General features: G+C 38.6%; 2 protein-coding genes across 4 annotated transcripts; one reads left to right on the top strand and one right to left on the bottom strand.

Annotated features, from left to right (window-relative positions):
• On the top strand, positions 13,179–17,665 carry LOC109821368 (rhodanese-like domain-containing protein 15, chloroplastic). Of its 3 annotated transcripts, none has more exons than XM_020387566.1 (7): positions 13,179–13,345; positions 13,422–13,511; positions 13,610–13,714; positions 13,800–13,873; positions 16,927–16,997; positions 17,072–17,125; positions 17,262–17,665. In XM_020387566.1, exons 1-7 carry the CDS (start codon positions 13,287–13,289, stop codon positions 17,334–17,336), a joined length of 528 nt encoding a protein of 175 aa, XP_020243155.1. In that variant the 5' UTR covers positions 13,179–13,286; the 3' UTR covers positions 17,337–17,665. The 3 variants fall into 3 exon arrangements, with proteins under 3 accessions (XP_020243155.1, XP_020243161.1, XP_020243150.1); XM_020387572.1 differs by having other exon boundaries at positions 13,604–13,714; positions 17,062–17,125; XM_020387561.1 differs by having other exon boundaries at positions 13,604–13,714; positions 17,262–17,558.
• Positions 18,221–20,162, bottom strand: LOC109821359 (glutathione S-transferase F10-like). Its single transcript, XM_020387553.1, has 4 exons — positions 19,921–20,162; positions 19,774–19,822; positions 19,415–19,594; positions 18,221–18,921 (listed from the first exon to the last, which is right to left on the bottom strand). The coding sequence occupies exons 1-4, from the start codon at positions 20,068–20,070 to the stop codon at positions 18,632–18,634; spliced, it is 669 nt and encodes a 222-aa protein (XP_020243142.1). The 5' UTR covers positions 20,071–20,162; the 3' UTR covers positions 18,221–18,631.

The following is a 20,438-nucleotide window of genomic DNA, read 5'->3' as shown; positions in this document are numbered from 1 at the left end:
TGCGTGCTAAAGGTCCCTCGCATCAGAAAAGCGACAGGAGGCCGCATAATATGCGAAACTCTGCGAACTCCAGACTGCTACGCGAGGGGGAGCTGGTGGCTAAGGCTCCACTCGCTATGTAGCTGTCTACCAGGTGCTGCTGATTGGTGACCAATCACCCTGAATCATTACCAGAAGTTGTTTGGATCCACTTCGGGGCTGTGGGTAAACTGGCTGACTAGACGGGTTTTTACTAAAACCGCGAGTACCCATCCCCATGGTTCTGAAGGAAAACGAGTGATCAAGAATTAGGTTAAAATCAAAAATAAATATATTAGAAAATAGGAGTTAAAACATAGTTATCAAGATAATAGTATAAAACATTAATTGTAGTCTTACCGGATGAAATATGATATGTATATAAATTGTCTAGCTATATTCTTACTAGTGAAGAATCGGGACGCAGAGACCTACATGGGCCACCACTAAACACGCTGTCAGCGCCACCGCTTCCCAAATACTCGGGGATCAGAATGTGAACAGTCCGCAGACGTATTAGATTGAGAAGAAATATAAACTATTATTTTTTTTCTATTTTCTTTTCTTCTCATCTAATACGCTAGCGTCCAAATACAATGAATCTCAATCACATGTCCGCCGATCATATAGCAAGAATATAAAAGACAATTTCCAGAAAAAAAGAAATAAAACATATCATCCATCGGTAACATCATTCCAGACATACAAAATATGGTTAAACATACCGCCTTATTACAAAACGGTCCCAACTAGAATAAAAATACATAGTCCATAAAAGAAGGTACTGTTAAAAATCTAAGATCCAATCAATCAAAGAAAGTACTGTTAAAAATACCTAGCATCCATAAAAGAAAGTACAGTTTGTTCTCCGCACTCCATCGGAAGGACACTCTACTGAGGCATACACTGGTTCTGCTGGCATCATCGAAATGGACCTGTTCCGTCTCCTAAATACTCGATGTACACCAGAGAAAAAGCAGGTGTACGTCAACAGTGCATGACACACGACAAGATCTCACATGAAGCAAATAAAAACGGTGCGTATGGCGGGGAGGAAGAGGAGATGATGGGTGTGGTGGTGATGGTCTGAAGAAGAAGAAGTGATGGAGAGAGAGAGGGTACAGGTGAATTATTGAAGAGAGAGAGAAAATCACGTGAGTAAGAAATTAAACGTGATTTTGGGGATTGATTAGGGAGATTATGGAAAGAATTCAAAAGAGAATATTAAGGAAAGAGAATTAGGGAGGAAATTAGGGGAATAATTAGTGAGGGAATTAAGGAGAAATACAAGGGGGAAAATCAGGATAAAATCAGTGTAAATTAATAATAAAGAAATAATTTAAATATTAATTTAAAAAAACTTTTATCATAACAATTTAATTTATAATTAACAAAACTATATAAAACCAGATTTTTAAATCATAGAAAATTCTAAAAAATCAAAAAAATATAAACACTCATTTAAAAATAAATTTTTAATATTTTAGAATACAAGAAAAATTATTTAACTAGCATCGAAAATTTACGGTCATTACATCCTATTCCCCTTAAAACAAATTCCGTCCTCGAAATTAAACTAACAAGGACGAAATATAAAGATAGATTCAATTCAACTCATATAAGGTTCAAAATATATTGCATATTCATAAATAAGAAAAACCATACAAGGCGATTTAAAATAAGATACAAGACATGACAGCTAAGATTTAGGAAATAAATAAGGGTATCGCTATCGCATCTCAGACTCAGTTTCCCAAGTCGACTCTCTAGGAGAATCTGGGTGCCACATCACACGAACAAGCGAGACAGTCTTGTTCCGGAGGTTCTTCTCCTTTCGGTCCAAAATCACCACAGGCTGCTTCTCGTATGTTAAATCGGATCGCACCTCAATCTCCGAGAAATCTACGACATGACTCGGATCTCCGACGTATTTTCGCAACTAAGAAACGTGGAATACATTATGCACTCCAGCCAGGGCAGGTGGTAATGCAAGTCGGTACGCCACTTCTCCCACTCTCTCTAATATGTCGAAAGGTCCCACATATCGCGGACTCAACTTCCCACGCCTCCCAAAGCGAATGGTGCCTCTGTTAGGGGAAATCTTCAGGAACACATGATCTCCTGGCTGAAACTCCAAGTGCCGGCACTTCGCGTCTGCCCAATGCTTGAATCTGTCCTGTGCTATGCGAAGTCGCTCCCGAATGATCCTGACTGCATCAACTGATTTGTCAATCAACTCTGGTCCAAAAATCTCCCGCTCACCCACATCGTCCCAACTCAAAGGAAAGCGGCACTTCCTCCCATACAATGATGCAAAAGGGGCCATTCCTAATGCTTGCCTGGAAGCTATTGTTGTATGCAAACTCTATTAAATACAAGTGATCTTCCCACGACCCGTGAAAGTCAAGCATACAAGCTCTGAGCATATCCTCCAAAATCTGATTGGTCCTCTCTGACTGCCCATCGGTCTGGGGATGATAAGCTATGCTGAAACTAAGACTGGTCCCAAGACTCACCTGCAAACTCTTCCAGAACTCTGAAGTAAATCGGGTATCGTGATCTGAAACGATGCACACTGGAACTCCATGCAATTGCACGATCTCCTGCAATATGAGAGATTTACTAACACTCTTGAAAAGGAATTCATTGAAATATATGGAGATAAATATTTACCTCCATATATCTCTGAGCAAGATGCTCTGTCGACTGTCCCCCTCGGAAAGGAATGAAGTGAGCCGATTTGGTTAATCGATCTACGATCACCCAAACAGCGTCATTTTGTCTAGTGCTCCGAGGTAAGCTAGTAACGTAGTCCATGGTGACATGCTGCCACTTCCATTCCAGAATAGGCAACGGCTGCAAAAGACCTACGATGCGCCGGTGCTCTGCCTTCACCTGCTGACATACAAGGCACTTAGCCATACTACGAGCCACATCTCTCTTCATACCACGCCACCAAAAATTCAGCTTCATATCCTTATACATCTTCGTACCTCCAGGGTAAATAGAATATGGTGAACTATGAGCTTCCTGCAATATCTCCTCTCGAATATCTCCTCCTGGTACACAGATACGACTCCCAAATCGTAATGATCCGTCCTCATGAACAACAAATTCCGGTCGAAGACCAACCACTGCTAACTCTCTGTACTTCCGAAGAAACGGGTCACCTGCTTGAGCTGCCTTGATTCGCTCGACCAGTGTCGAATAAATCTGAAGATTCATCAAAGAAGCGGTGACTCCTGGAAGAAGAACTTCTATACTCATATCCCTCATCCACTGAGCCGTGAGGGTCATGATTGCCGGCAAACGACTCAAAGCATCTGGTACTACATTGACCTTGCCAGGGTGATACTGAAGGTCAATGTCGTAATCCGCCATCAGCTCTAACCATTAGCGTTGCCTCATGTTGAGCTCCTTCTGAGTAAATATGTACTTCAAGCTCTGGTGGTCAGTGAACACCTTCACTTGCTCTCCCAACAGATAATGCCTCCAAAGCTTAAGGGCAAAAATCATAGCTGCCAACTCCAAGTCGTGTGTAGGATAATTCTGCTCATGCTTCTTCAACTGACAAGAAGCATATGCTACCACATGATCATCCTGCCGAAGAACGCATCCCAATCCTCTACCTGATGCGTCGCAAAACACTTCAAAGTTCCCACTCTTATCTGGTATCGTCAAGACCGGGACCGATATCAGTCGAGACTTTAGCTCCTCAAACGCCTGCTCACAAGCATCGGACTAGACAAACTTAATATCCTTCCTCGTAACTCGTGTCATCGGTTCCGTAATCTTCGAAAAATCTCTAATAAAGTGATGGTAGTAACCAGCTAATCCCAGGAAGCTCTTAATATCAGACACCGACTTAGGGGTAGACCAATCCTTCACTGCACATACCTTCTCTGGATCCACTGATATACCGTCTCCTGACACTACGTGTCCCAGAAATGCTATACGATCTAGCCAGAACTGGCACTTACTATACTTGGCAAATAGTTGATGCTCTCTTAAGGTCTTCAACACGTACCGCAAATGCTCTGCATGCTCCGCCTCACTCTTAGAGTACACCAAGATATCATCAATAAAGACTTCCACAAACTTATCCAGCACATCATAGAATACCAGATTCATCAGGTTCATGAATGTCGCCGGTGCATTAGTCACACCAAACGGCATCACTAAGAATTCATAATGTCCATATCTCATCCGGAACGCAGTCTTGGGGACATCAGAATCCTTAACCTTCACCTGGTGATACCCGCTCCACAAATCCAGCTTAGAAAATACTCTCGATCCTCCCAATTGATCGAAGATATCATCAATACGGGGAAGTGGATACTTATTCTTCACTGTCACTGCATTCAACTCTCGGTAGTCGATACACATCCGCTTGGACTCATCCTTCTTCCCCACAAGCAACACAGGTGCTCCCCATGCTGATACACTGGGTCGAATCAACCCTCTCTGCAAAAGGTCATCCAACTGAGTCCGAAGCTCGGCCAACTCAGCCAGGGGCATACGATAAGGGGTCTTGGAGATCGGCGCAACTCTAGACTTCAAATTTATGGAAAACTCAATCGTTCGATCCGGTGGCAATCCATAAATATCGTCGGGAAACACGTCTTCAAATTCTCAAACTACATCTGGCTTCTCAGATTCCACTTGCATTGCAGCTAACGTCGCTTTCTTCGGTCTAGCTCTATACTCCACAGGTCCGGTCAATGTACTGCCACTAAGGAACTCAAATCTCGGGTGATCCGGTATCTTGAATACTACGCTCCGACGGGGACAATAAATGGTGGCAAAGAATGACCCCAACCAATCCATCCCAAATACTACATCAAAACTCAGCAAATCAATCACCAGAAAGTCTGCAAAGAGTTTCCTCCCACAGATAACCACAGGGCATGCTTCATAACCACTGGATGCTACTAAGACGCCACTACCAGTGTCGATATTCCAGCCCGTAGTTAGAAGAGATATAGGAAGAGAGTGGGCACTCGCAAATCGACGAGACAAGAAATAATGGGAGGCTCCAGAATCAAAGAGTGATAAAGCAGGAACGGAAGAAACAGGAACCTTGCCTATTATAGGAGGATGTAAATGCAGCTAACTTAGTATTCATAAACAATCCTATCATGATATCATTATATGATGCTAAATAAGAAAGTTCATATGCAAATAAAACTAAGATGAACAATTCTCACCAGTGATAACTTGGTCGTTCACCTCAGCCTCTACGACTGACATCATAAACATCTGCCGCTACGGTTGCTACCTTTGCACTTTCTGATAAGCCTTCTACTGTGGAGGAAGTGGCCCTGCTCGAGGATAGGATCTGGGCTGAGGCGGTGCTGCCGGGGCTGGTCGAGATGGTGCTAGGAGAGCTGCCCGAACTAGGGGTGGAGGTAAACTGGCCTGCTACCGTTGTGGACAGTTCTGACTGATATGACCCAAGAATCCACAAGTATAGCATAAACGGAGACGCTTGCGGCACTCCTGATAGGTATGTCCAGCGAAATCACAATAGGAACACTTCACCGAAGACTGGCCTTGAGACAGCACTCCAGGACGCTGATAGGGGTGGACCTGAGGGAATGGTTGATGCTGCGAATGCTGCTGCCTCTGTGGGTTCTGCTGCTGCTTCTGGGGAGGACGCTCGATAGTCCTAGCTGGAACTGCTGGTGTCCTGCTCCGAATCACGTGAGAGTCTTTAGGTTCTTTATGCACGCTCTCAATCTCGCGTGCTGCATATAGTACCGCATCATGGGTCGCCAAAGCTCTACCTGCCAGAGCTATCCTAATGTACTTGTCCAGACCTTTCTAAAACTGATGCCTCCTAATCATAGGGTCTGTAACCAAGTGGGGAGCATATCGGCTCAAAGAAGAAAACTCAGCCTCGTACTCATCAACTGTTCGCCCTCCTTGCTTGAGCTCAACAAATCTTCGTAGGAGTTCATCCCGAGCTAACTAAAGAAAATATTTCTTATTGAAGCGCTCGGTGAACGTCTCCCACAGGATGGGCCTCTCCAGATGAGTCTTCTCAGCTGCCCACCATATCCAAGCAGCATCGGTGAGTTGAATATCCATGAGGTCCACTCACTTAGTATGGGCAATGCGGGTCACCGTGAGAATAGTCTCAGTGACCTTGAGAAACTCCTCTGCTGCTAAAGGTCCCTCGGCATCAGAAAAGGAAGGAGGCCGCATATATCGAAACTCTCGAACTCCAGACTCTACGCGAGGGGGAGGCTGGTGCTAAGGCTCCCTATGTAGCTGTCTAGCCAGGTGCTGCTGATTGGTGACCAATCCCTGAATCATTACCAGAAGTTGGTTTGGATCCACTTCGGGCTGTGGGGTACTGCTACTAGACGGGTTACTAAAACCGCGAGTACCCACCATGGTTCTGAAGGAAAACGAGGATCAAAGAATTAGGGTTAAAATCAAAATAATATATTAGAAAATAGGAGTTAAAACATAGTTATCAAGATAATAGTATAAGAACTTAATTGTAGTCTTACGGATGAAATATGATATGTATATAAATTGTCTACTATATTCTTACTAGTGAAGAATCGGGACCGAGACCTACATGGGCCACCACTAAAACCTGTCACGCCCCGCTTCCCAAAATACTCGGGGATCAGAATGTGAACAAGTCCGCGACGTATTAGATTGAGAAGAAATATACACTATTATTTTTTTTCTTTTTCTTTTCTTCTCAATCTAATACGCTAAGCGTCAAATACATAAATCTCAATCACATGTCCCCGATCATAATAGCAAGAATATAAAGACAATCCAGAAAAAGAAATAAACATATCATCCATGGTAAATCATTCCAGACATAAAAATATGGGTTAAACATACCCTTATTACAAAAACGGTCCAACTAGAAATAAAAATACATAGTCCATAAAAGAAGGTACTGTTAAAAATACTAGATCCATCATAAAAGAAAGTACTGTTAAAAATACTAGATCCATAAAAGAAAGTACAGTTTGTTCTCCCACTCCATCGGAAGGACACTCTAGCTGGGCATACACTGGTTCTGCTGCATCATCGAAATGGACCTGTTCGTCTCCTAAATCTGATGTACACCAGAGAAAAACAGGTGTACGTCAACGTGCATGACACACGACAAGATCTCACATGAACAAATAAAACGGTCGTATGACCCATGCTATGACAGTAATAATACTAATATAAAATACAATGGTACATGCAACTGGAAATCTAATGATAACATAGAGCTGTGTGGAAATGGTAACTGGGTCGAATACTAATCATCCTAATACTCACTGGTCCATCTCTCAAATAGGTCCAAGTTCACATTACCGGAAGACTGACTGTTCACCATCTCCTACGCGCATCCAATCCCTTGAAACAGGCGGCTAGAGGACTACACGCAATCCGATCTCGGCCCCGTCCGGACTCAGGCAAAGCTCAGGTGACGAAACAGGTCACGGATCCAAGTGGCGAAACAGGTCACTTGGTCCAACAAACCAACCCCAGGATGAAACAGGTCTCTGGTGCGGCCTGGAAGTTAAGTCAACAATCACATTCGATCATGCGAACTAAGACTTTCCCAACCCAACTCTTTTCATTTTTCTCAGTCAACCATAATCTTCATTGAAACTCGAGTTCACCACCTAACTCAGTCAACGCACTCACACATGTCACTAAGTCTGTTCATGATGCACGAGGCGACTAAGTCATGAACTACTAAGGTTCTCAACACATCAACAGACCATGAATATAGTATAGTATGTTAAACATGATTACGCAGGTTTATGTAGCAGAAATGAGAACTATAACGAACATGAAATGCATAAACAAATACTACAGCAAGACTACATTCATAAGGGACTTCATCACTATTGGAATATCCAAACTCCTCTTGCAAGTTATCTGTACTTAAGTATTCTCTAATATAATAATACGGTAAAAGAAAACTAGAAACCGATTTCGTTTTGCACATGAAATGTCGCGCTCTACGACGATCAGTCATACTATTATAATAATAATATTCTTTTTCCAAAATTATTCTTTAAAACTATTTCTCATTATAACTAATTTAAAATAAAAATATTATGTAATATATATATATATATATATATATATATATATATATATATATATATATATATATATATATAATATATATATATATATACATATATAATATATATATATATATATATATAATATATATAGGAGAGGTTCTAATAAAAACCTCCTTAGCCTAAAAACTAAAACCAATATCATCCATTGATCTAGATGAATCCAATGGTCAAACAGTCATAAGACATGCATTAATACATGCATTAATTACCTCAACGAACACAAATCTGGATACTGCAGTGAATCTAGATTCACTGCAGTGAAAACGTGTTCGTTGAGGTAATGAATCTGGATTCACTGGCGTGAAGGACGTGTCGTTGAGGTAATGAATCTGGATTCACTGCTTTGAAGGTAATTAATGCATGTGTCTGTGAACTGTTTGACTGAATCCTAGCATTGGATGATATTGGTTTTTAGTTTTTAGGCTAAGGAGGTTTTTATTAGAACCTCCCCCATATAGTATATATAATATATATATATATATATATATATATATATATATATATAATATATATATATATATATAATATATATATATATATAATATATATATATATATATATATATAATATATTGTAATGTATGTATAATGTATCTCTCTCTCTCTACATACATACATATATATATATAGACATACATATATAGAGCATACACATATAATATAGCATACATATACATACATACATACATACATACATACACACACACACACACACATTATATATATATATATTATATATATATATATATATATTATATAATATATATATATATATATATATATACTATATATATATATATATAATAATATAATATATATATATATATATATATATATTATATATATTGTTGTTCGTTGAGGTAATGAATCTGGATTCACTGCCGTTGAGGTAATTAATGCATGTGTCTGTTTGACTGTTTGACTGAATCCTAGCCATTGGATGATATTGGTTTTTAGTTTTTAGGCCAAGGAGGTTTTTATTAGAAACCTCTCCCTATATATATATTATATATATATATATATATATATATATATATATATATATATATATATATATATATATATATAATATATATATATATTATATATATATTATACTATATATAATCGTGTTCGTTGAGGTAATTAATGCAATGTTCTGTTGACTGTTTGACTGAATCCTAGCCATGTGGATGATATTGGTTTTTTAGTTTTTAGGCTATAGGAGGTTTTTATTAGAACCTCCCCATATATATATATATATATATATATATATATATATATATATATATTAATTCCTTTTTGCATGAAAAGTAATATTTTCCTATTTTATAATTTTTCCTTAATTAATTTCTTTTCGATAAAATTACGTAAATTCTAATTTTAACACCTCACTTGTCATTTCAAAATAAGATTCTAAAATAATTCTTTTTCCTCAGAATAGATTCCCTTTTTCTTTTAAAAAACATTCTTTAAAATAATTCTGTTACCAAATAAATTCTTTTAATTTATGACAACTATTCCGAAAATGCTACTCATCACACATCTATAATTCAAATCAACAACATGTTAGCCCTTATGTTTTGATGATGTTTTACAACCACCATTATCGATACTAATGGCTTATTGAGTGCAAATATAGTGAATTCATATATCAAGCATGTTAGTACTATCAATGGAGGATTGGATGGAATATGCGCTACAACGATGATATCCAAAGTAGGAGGAGGCATAGTGATGAAGCAACGTTCATTCAAGAACACTAAATGTAATAAAAAGCTTCATCCGATTCAAGCTATATCAAGACTCAAGAATTATATTCTACATGAGGATATTAGCTAGTTTTTATTTTCTCTCTAGTGCTAGAATATAGGCAAATAGTTTAGATTTCATCTGAAGCTATTGGGATATCAACACACACGTTTTCATACTTATAGTTTTGAACGTATTTCATAAAATACTATTTTCCACAAGTATGAGGACCTATTTGCAAAATTTCTTTTCCAAACAGTTTGTTTTTAGTTTTAAAAACATTTTCTAAAGTTTCACAATTTTTAGAAATCAAATGAATATTTTACAAATATTTTAAGTCAGTCAAATTTGTTTTCTGGATGTATCAGATTGTGGTCGACCGCTACGGTCGACCGTACCTGGCTTCAGAAAGTCTCTGGGCTGCAGAAACTTTCACGGTCGACCGCCGCGGTCGACCGTGAACAAAAAATTTCCCACGGTCGACCGCCGCGGTCGACCGTAGAAGTTTCTGTTTGTTTTCTCGTTTTCAGATCTGGGTCGCGGTCGACCGCGAAATTTGTACGGTCGACCGCCAAGTCTTTTCAACGGTCTTTTGCCTGGCTTCTTGTGCTGACTGTACACGATCTTTGGCACAGTCTGTTGGAAGATTGTTTCTAGTTTGGGAAGATTAGGTTATGATTTCAAAATAGCTGGTTTCTCCTATTTAAACCCATACCCTTCTTCTTCCTCAGTGTCCCAGCTCTTTCAAACTTTTTCAGAGAACGTTTTTACAGAGCAAAATTTTCAAACCTGAGTTTTTGTGTTTCACATCCCTAGCTTCAGTGTTATCTTCTCTTTGCCATAGGGACATTGTAAAGAGAGAGTTCTTACACCATTTCTACTATTTTGAGAGCTTGATCTTGTGTAGATCATTTGTGTGGGAGTGTGATCTAGTGAGATCAACTGTGTAGTGTGAGATCGTGAGGGGATCGCTGTGTAGACAAAGTTCCGGCTTCCAAACCGGGTTGTGTAGTGGATTTCTCCTCGAGAGTGGGGAGCGGGGACGTAGGTCAGCCGACCGAACCTCGTTAACACATCGCGCGTCAAAGGATAACGATTCCTAACCCTATCTCCTCTATTTTGATTGCATTTAGATATTGTGCCTTGCTTGTCTATTTTTTATTGAATAATTATAGCTTCATGACCCTAATCACCCCCCTCTAGGGTCCAACACAACATTCACCAACGGCCCACACAGTTAATTATAATACGATTAATCTACGCACATAGAATGTAAATATCGAAACGATAAAAAGGAGAGGCAAGATCTTGCCTCGGTGGTCGTCAAATGATTCAACGTTGATGGCGCGGGTCGGATCTGAGCGTGGGTGGAACTCGGCGGCGAACTCAGGTCGGCGTCGGGCAGTGGCGAGCTCGGGTCGGTGTCGCTGGTCGGCGGGTGGTGGAGATCTCGCGGGGAGGAGGTCTTGGTGGTCCCCGCGGGCCTGGATCTGGTGGGCTGTCGGAGGTGAGAGCGACGGCGCGGTTGTTGAGGTCAGCGTTGTTGTCGAACAGGAGGAGAGCGGAGGTGGTCCGAGCGCGATTGCTGGAGCTCGTGAGGCGACTGTCGGGGCTGCCCACGGAGGGGAGAGGTCTGAGAGGCTCGGGTGGTTGAGGTCAGAGATGGGGTGGCGATTCTCGCTTGGCAGCGGCGAGGCGGGTCGACGAGGTGGAGGCTGGAGGCGAGTGCGGGGGGCTAGGGCTGGTTGAGGGCGTGGACGAGATGGCCGGAGGGGGCGGAGGAATGAGCGGGGAGCGAAGAGGAGATGATGGGGTGGCGGTTCTCGCTTGGGGCAGCGGCCGAGGTGGGATCGACGAGGAGGAGGCTGGAGGCGAGTGGCGGAGGGGCTAGGGCTGGCTGAGGGCGGTGGCAAGATGGGACGAAGGGGCGGATGAATGAGCGGGGAGGAAGAGGAGATGATGGGTGCGGTGGTGATGGTCTGAAGAAGAAAGAAGTGATGGAGAGAGAGAGAGAGGGTACAGGTGAATTATTGAAGAGAGAGAGAGAGAGAAAATCACGTGAGTAAGAAATTAAACGTGATTTTGGGGATTGATTAGGGAGATTATGGAAAGAATTCAAAAGAGAATATTAAGGAAAGAGAATCAGAGAGGAAATTAGGGGAATAATTAGTGAGGGAATTAAGGAGAACTACAAGGGGGAAAATCAGGATAAAATCAGTGTAAATTAATAATAAAGAAATAATTTAAATATTAATTAAAAAAACTTTTATCGTAACAATTTAATTTATAATTAACAAAACTATATAAAACCGGATTTTTAAATCATAGAAAATTCTAGAAAATATAGAGAATATAAACACTCATTTAAAAATAAATTTTTAATATTTTAGAATACCAGAAAAATTATTTAACTAGCATCGAAAATTTACGGTCATTACAGAACCCAAGGAAAGATAACATGCTCCAGCCTCATATCATAATCGATGTAAACGATGAAGACACTACTCTAGAATTGCCCAGGAAAAAGATAAAGATGAAGAAGGATTGATCTCGACTCAATAAAAAATGAAATAGAAACAATAAAGGATAATGTTTTGTGAATTGTTATAGAATAGTTTAATTTTTTTAGTAAAATTAGGAATATTTAGAAGGGATTTTCATAAACTTTTTTTAGTGTTTTCATATGCATATGTGAATGCTTTTACCATATAAAAGTGTACTAGAGTTAGCATTAATCTTTAGTTTATGATTCTTTTATTAACTATTTTTTATTATTTTAAACCACTTTAAATCAATCATCTTGGCTCGTTAGCTTTATTATTCATCTTCCTTTTATAATGTAATTTTTTAAAGTTTTTTTCACTTTCATAATACTATACTTCCTAAGGTCGAGCTCGGTTTCATACCAATCCAAATGAAATAAAAATTTAAATTGGCTTTAAGTTATATTTATCTCCTGACATTAATTTAACTATCAATATAAAAATTTAAACTAGGTGTAGCCTATTCAAACAACATCAAATAAATAAATAATCAAAGTGTAAGAGGAACAAATTTTAGTAAGAAAATAAACCAAAAATATTGAAATTAAAGTGAGTAAAAATTATCAAAGTGTAACCGAGTAATTTAGTAAAAAAATAAACTAAAAATACCTAATTACAGTATTTAACTACGTGTATTGCCCGTGCATAAAATCTAGTATATATATATATATATATATAAAAATATAATATATATATATATAATATATAATATATAATATATAATATATAAATATAAATAAGTAAAAGAGGGAGAGAGAGAAACGCCCGAGGTATCTGCTTCGCATTCTTGCCTCCAAGACAAAACAGCCGAAGCTCATTTCTTCTTCAATCAAAAGAAATCAAGGAAAAAAAAAATTGTAGAAGAAAAAAGAATGGCCTGCTTCGCTCGATTCTCTCTGCCTGCTCTCCTCTCTCCTCTCGCGCTCAAGAGGTTACAAACACAATCTTATCACTTTGTCATTCTCCTCTCTTTCATCTGGGAATTTTATCGAACACTTTGTTTGCAGGTCTCTGTCATCAATTCCAGCTTCTTTTTCCTTTTCAAAGCAGCTCAAATGGTCTCTGGGGACGGAAAGCAGATGTACTAGGATTTTGAGGTAATGGGTATCTTTCTTTTTCTTCACATTAACTGAAGGCATGAAGAAACTTGATAATTGATGGTTTGTTTTGGGCATTTTTGATCTGATAGAATCAGGTTGATGGCGACTGATGCCAGCCCAGAAGAATCCGTGTTGAGATCGGTGCCTGTTCGAGTTGCTCACGAGTTGCTGCAAGCTGGGCATAGATATCTTGATGTTAGGTAGAAGTTTGAAGAAAATTATAGATTTCAATCTTATGATTTTTTTTTTAGTTTGAAAATTTAGCTTTTCGAGATGATGCTGTAGGACTGTGGATGAGTTCAATGCGGGTCATCCCGTGGGGGCTACAAATATCCCTTACATGTTTAAAGTTGGGTCAGGTATGATTGCAACTGTTGTCTTTAGATTTTGCTTTCTTAGCTTTTTTCTGTGTCTTTGTGTACAAATGAGATTGATAGTTTGTTCAATTTGCGTCAAAATTTTTTTGAGGGGTAAATTTACAAAATCCTCGGGAAGTTTGGCCCCTTTTTAGACAATCCCAAAAGTTTGGAAATGTCACTTAACCCGCACAAGATTTTCATATAACCTCTAAGATGTTTGTCCCTTTGAAATTACCCCCAAAAGGTTTGGAATGTCACTTAACCCAAATTTGAAAATAGATTCAGTGCAAAGGTTTAGGGCGTTAAGTGACATTTCCAAACTTTTCGGGGGTTATCTCACAATCGGCAACCTTCTTGGTGATTTTGTGAAGTATACCCGAATTTGAACTTGTATATGGTTTGAAATTTTAATCCTAGTATGTATTCATTTCCTTGTTGCAATGTTAATATATTTCTCTTCCTGTGGCTAGATAAATATAAAGAGTAAAAGAGATTGGTTTGCTTGTGATTCTCGATACTTTTGTTGAGGCTACTATTAGATATCTTAAACTATACATCTTGGGCAGGAAAGCTTTCTCAAAATTGTAGTAGGACTATGTGATGAGCTTTTTGCGATGTTAACATATTTCTCGTTCTGTGGCCAGATAAGTATAAAGAGTAAAACAGATCATGGTTTGATTGTGATTCTTGATACTTTTGTTGAGGCTACTATTAGATATCTTACAATATACATCTTGGGCAGGAAAAGTTTCTGAAAAATGTAGTGGGACTATGTGATGAGCTTTTTGAGGAATAAAGCATGGTATTTTCACTGACGATGTTATTAAGTATAGGATTTCTAGGTTTTGTTGCTGTTTAAAATAGTTGGAGACTTAGGACCCTATTTAGCAATGGATAAGAATAGTTTAGGTGTTAATTCTTGCTCCAAGATGAACTGGACTTAGGATGTGAAGAATCTATGGTATCTTCGTGTTACCTCAAACCATCAAAAACTATCTAGAAAACAACCTTCCTTAGTTCAAAGTCAGACATTCTATTGCAACAAATTGGAACCATTTGCAGCTAAGTTTTAGGTTCAGATGCCACATAAAATTTGTTTCTGCTACTCTTACACTGCATTATCCAAACAACCAGAACTTTATTTTATTTTTAATTTTTTTTCTTTCAGTTAGTTTCTGTTGAACTTTATTAATAATGATTGATTCCTAATAAATTTTATCAAAAACTTTGTAACGTACAGTTTCCAGCGCATAAAGCCAATTTTAGATCCATATAGCATCTTATTAATCCATTTTTAGTTATATCATCTAATGTTGACCCAATTAGAGTTTGTTTGCCTTTTTTTTACTGGAGTCCCAATGGATAAGTAATTGAGCCAATGGTGCACACACTTTAATTTTCCTGGTTTGGCCCAATCAAACTTAAAGCATGCGAGACACCGTTACCTCTGTTTAACTTGTCCATCTACAAGTTCCATACCCTATATCAAAAATGCCCCAGAATTGTCATGTAAATGCTTGCGGTAATCAGTCTCATTTCCACTCTCACTATCACATACAAGTTTCATGCCAGCACCTGTGCTTTCGCAGAATGGTCATCATCATCATTGTTGAAAGCATAGAGTCATAGACAAGCAGAGATCACAATCACAACTAAAAGCTCAACCCTTAGTATGTTATATGCCAACATGAACCATCCAAAGATAATCTCAAGTTTTGCTCACAGTCTCTATCTTCATATTGTAACCTCCTTTTAGTGACATCCTCCATTCAAAACTTCAACGGCTCACTGAATCATGACCATCCATTTCAAATAACATCAACTGGCACCTTTTCCCCATAAATAGCCCATTTCTCTTCATTTCAAGAGAAGGCCCACATTCATTCACCATCTTCAACATTGAGAAGACACTAGTGACCTCTAATAGAATAAAGGATCTTTGAAAATATCAAGAGAGTCCTAATAAGCAAAAGAGAAAAAGATTAAGAAAAGAGAGAATAGATAAAGAAGTGAGAAATATTGTTATCTTATCTTTGAGGATCTAGATTATGAAGTCCCTAGAGCTTCTAGATTTAGATTGTTTAGCAGTTTCATTTCAGTCTTAGATTAAGATTATGGAAAAAAAATTTGCCTTCTAGTTATATCTTTGAACTAATACCACCCTATATATGTGTCACGCCTTGGGCCTCGGGCCCGTGAGCCCGTTGACGCGATGTAAGCCATGGGACCCACCTAGTGTAGCGCATTGTTTGGCTCAAACCATTGCCAAAATAGACAAGTCGATGCTACAATTGAGTCTTTGGTTTTACTATATAAACCACTCAAAGTCTTACACTCCCACAAATGTGAGACTAAACTCATGGGCATCACAATCACCCCCATCTTAAATACGCGATGTGCCAGGCAATGTGGACCATAGAGGTGGCTCCTACGGGCTTTGGAAGTGGCTCCAACCATGTTCACACAATGCAGCAGTTAGCCCCGCATAATACTTAGCTCCATACTTCCGACTGGCTAAATGCTGTGATACCATTTGTCACACTCCGGGCCTGTGAGCCCGTTGGCAGCTATAAGCCGTGGGACCCACTGAGTGTAGCACGTTGTTTGGCTCATACCACTGCCACAATCGACTAGTCGATGCTACATTTGATTCTTTGGTTTTACTATATAAACCACTTGAAGTCTTACTCTCCCACCAATGTGGGACTAAACTCTTGTAAATCACAATATGATATTTCTTTGATACGTCTAGAATATTTTGGATATCTTTTAATATATGTCAAAAAAAGTATTCTACACGTCTATTAAGTATTAAGTATCAAATTATTCAAGTAGCAGATATGTGCCTAACATGCGGTATGTCTCCTTCGTTGAAGTATTGATGCTACTTAGCACTCAGAATGTGCTTTGTATGCTCAATTTATTTATGGATCATTATCGTTTGCAGTATAAAAGTTCCGTTCTTACATAAATATTTCATTTGATGTGTTTTCCAAAACTTAGTCTGCGCCATCATGTTTACTAAAATGAATACATATCATTTATACATACAGGGATGACCAAGAACCCTAACTTTTTGGCGGAAGTGTCATCAGCATTTGACAAGGATGATGAAATAATTATTGTGAGTGGCACAGCTTATATCTTTATTTTAATGCTATCACAAGGATGGTAAGATAAGGTTGTAGTTCTTTGTAGGGATGTCAAAGTGGGAAAAGGTCACTGATGGCTGCAACTGATCTTTCATCTACTGTAAGTAGTTCTCATATTGCCCAGTTCAGAGATACACGTTAAAGAATACTTGATGATGAAAAAAAAGTAAAAAGATTCAAAGATACAAGCATCCCTTCAATGAGTTTATGCTTATCAAATTCATCTTTTTTTGCAGGGTTTTACTGGAGTCACTGACGTTGCGGGAGGTTTTTCAGCATGGTTACAAAATGGACTTCCAGCAGAGCAGTAGCATTATTTTGGAAAGCTGAATATAGTTTGGACTTCGATCAACTATTTATGCTTTAATAGAATGGATAATTAGCCAAGGAGGTGAAGGAACAATTGGATCCTGTAGGGAATAATTATCTCCAAATGTTCTGATGATTTGAGGGATAAACTTTTCTTGTGTATGGTAATTTCAAAATTTTCAGTAATACCTTAGTGCATTGCAAATGTTATGCATCTTTACACAGGTTCTCGTTATTCTTGTTTGGAAGAAATACAATCTTCACCCAGACAGGTTAAGAAAGTTACTGCCTTCATACGTATGTCATCAAGGAAAGGTATCCTTCTTCTTTATATTTATAGCATTGACTCTGGCATGAAGTTTATTCTTAAAGGTTGAGATTTCTAGTACCTAGAGGATATTGTATGTTCTATCATCTTGGATATTTTTTTTAAACTATTTTGAAGAAATAAGAGGTTGGAATATTTTCATCGTGAAAAGAAACAAAGGTATGAGAGGGGCTTTGCATGATGGATGCAGGCCAATAGCTTAGGCTTGCTGTGTTTTGATTGCAAATCTCTACGTTTTCCACTCTATTACTCACATGGGAGAGGACATGGTTACTTAAACCACTGCATTACTCCATAGTGAAGGGTATTAAGGTGATTTCTTAATAATACTTTAGTATTTAAAAACACGATAACTTATGTCAACAGAATTTAACTTGGAGGTAGAATTTAAAACAATTTAAAAGATTTGGAGTGTAAATTAAGAATACAAAGATTTAGACGTCTAGTGTAAAAATATGATAGAATTTAGGGTCTCATTCTAGAAAAACCCCATGCAACAAGCTCAGTGGAGACAAGGGATTGGGTGATGAACACAGAATCCTTTAAGATTTCCCAGCGTGAGAGAATGCCATTAGAACTCCTCTATAAAGGCAATATTATTTTAGTAAGATCCCCATCACACAAACTAAATGGTTCCATACAAAAAGCATATGGCCAACCACAAAACAAAGCAAATTGACATAATGGATAATGCATAATAACTGAGTAGTGATAACTATACTACTCAACTTGCACCACTTCAAGATGGAAAAGTGTGGGGTACAACCTTTTTAATTTTTTTCAAAATTGATACTCATCAAGGTGTCCACACTTTTCTCTCTTGTAAAGTGGAAGTAGCGTAGAAACCCATAGTATAGTTATCATTGTTCTAACTGTATAACCAGCATTACTTCCAACATCAAACTGAAACAAAATACTGAAATCAAACTGAGCAACTAAACCAAGTTTCCTTATTCCTCATCATCATCCTTAGGCTTCTACAGGTGACTCCTTCTGCATCTCAACCACCTTCTTCCAAGATTTCCGGCCTGATATTTTCTCCCACCACTTGCTCACCCGCTTCCTCCCCATGAACAGCTTAGCATGCTGTGGTAGCTTCGTCATGATTCGATGAGCATTTGGCAAGTGAGATAGATCAGCAAGCGTGAAGTTGTCTCCTGCAAGGTAGCTAGTTTCCTCCAACCTCTGCTCATAGATGTTAAGCACTCTCTCTAGTTTTCGCAAGCTTTCTTTAACCACTGTCTCATCTGGCTCGAGCCCTGTTGTTAAAATATAGAATTATAACCCTCAATTTTTATTAGGGATTTTCCCCCCCATAGAAACCACCTTTAAATAGGGTGATAATATGAAAACCACCTTTCAAGTTTAATTAATACAGAAACCACCTTTGAAGGGTTTCCGGTAGCAATCAACCACCTTGACCTAGTTTCTAGTAAAATTTCAATTGAAATCTTAAGTATTTATATACCAACATTTTGTTTTCATCTTCAGTTAACCCAATCTTCTTGCCCATCTCAGTAAGCTCAATCTTCAATTTCTTCTATGCCAGAAGAATATTCAACATTTGAATGCCATGGTAGTTAATTGCTGTGTTAATTGAACTTTAATGGTGCATTTTCATATTGGCAACCTATTTTAACGGTGGTCTTCTATTAACAGCCCCCCCCCACCCGCCCCCCCCCCCCCCCCCCCCCCCCTCCTTCTTTTTATTGTAAGTTTGAAGTCGCAGCACAGTGAAAAGAACTTTAATACCTATGTATGGTGCAAAAGCTAGGTGGAACACCAATGAAGAGCTAGGTGGTTCGAAACTTTCAGCTTCAGTCTGAAGCCACTGCTCGATTGAAGCCCTCTCAAGAGTGCCTGAGCCTATTAAATTCTTGTTACCTTGATCAGCATACTTCTCGGCTAAATGTCGGCATATTGCCCTTGAATCTGTAGGCACATAAAAATGCAGTTTGTATTAATAGGGATATCCGCAGACACATCAATCCTTGTACTAGTTTTAGGGAAATTCTCTAGCAGAATCAATAACTCTATTATGATTTCTCTACTTGAATATTGCAAAGTATCTCAATCCTGAATATGCAAATAGTGGATAATAGCATTATTACCAACGAGGGTGACTGAGCCATCTTCAAAGGTAAGAGCTTGGCCCGAGGCCTGCAATAAAATTATAAAAATAATTAATACTCTTCCATTATTATCTATTGAAAGACTGTTATAGAAATATATTAATCTAAATTTGATGTTAACAATACCTGCAGCTTGAGGTACTCTGGCTTCCTCTCACGACCCTTGAAGTTCTCAACACGGATGAGCTGAAATTCAACATCCTTCTCGAATAGGCATGTCAACACTCGTGCAACCTCTGCAGAAGTTGGGGATCCAAACACCTTGACGCTAGCCATGGGAACTTTGTGTGCTTAAATGAACAGAAGCCAATTACTTAGTTGTTTGCAGCGACGACCACGTACACATTTTCAGAGGGGAAGGAGGGATTTTAAATGGAGAAGGAAATTCTTTGCTTGGCATGAAGAAAAACAAAGCAAAAGGAAAAGAAAAAGAGAAAAAGAGAAAGGTTAGTTTGCGTATATTAGAATATTGCATTGTCGTTCTAGTTGATAGCTTCTGCATCAAATTATGAAGATAGGAAGTGTGATTACTGGAGATGCAGCACTTTATTACAGAAATAGAGTAAAAGAAAGAAAGAAAAGAGAGAGAGAGAGAGAGAGAGAGAGAGAGAGAGAGAGAGAGAGAGAGAGAGAGAGAGAGAGCG

The sequence above is a fragment of the Asparagus officinalis genome, chromosome 1 (genome assembly GCF_001876935.1).
Source record: "Asparagus officinalis chromosome 1, Aspof.V1, whole genome shotgun sequence".
Lineage (NCBI taxonomy): Eukaryota > Viridiplantae > Streptophyta > Magnoliopsida > Asparagales > Asparagaceae > Asparagus > Asparagus officinalis.
The sequence above is the reverse complement of the archived record's forward strand: the minus strand, read 5'-3'. Positions and strand labels throughout refer to the sequence as shown.

Coding starts and splice junctions, on each gene's coding strand:
- LOC109821359 (XM_020387553.1), bottom strand. CDS start 20,070: ATGGCTAGCGTCAAGGTGTTTGGATCCCCAACTTCTGCAGAGGTTGCA. Junction 19,823..19,920: donor CAGAGTACCTCAAGCTGCAG/GTATTGTTAACA, acceptor ATTTTATTGCAG/GCCTCGGGCCAAGCTCTTAC. Junction 19,595..19,773: donor TGGCTCAGTCACCCTCGTTG/GTAATAATGCTA, acceptor ATGTGCCTACAG/ATTCAAGGGCAATATGCCGA.
- LOC109821368 (XM_020387561.1), top strand. CDS start 13,287: ATGGCCTGCTTCGCTCGATTCTCTCTGCCTGCTCTCCTCTCTCCTCTC. Junction 13,346..13,421: donor TCTCCTCTCGCGCTCAAGAG/GTTACAAACACA, acceptor CTTTGTTTGCAG/GTCTCTGTCATCAATTCCAG. Junction 16,998..17,071: donor AGGATGATGAAATAATTATT/GTGAGTGGCACA, acceptor AGTTCTTTGTAG/GGATGTCAAAGTGGGAAAAG.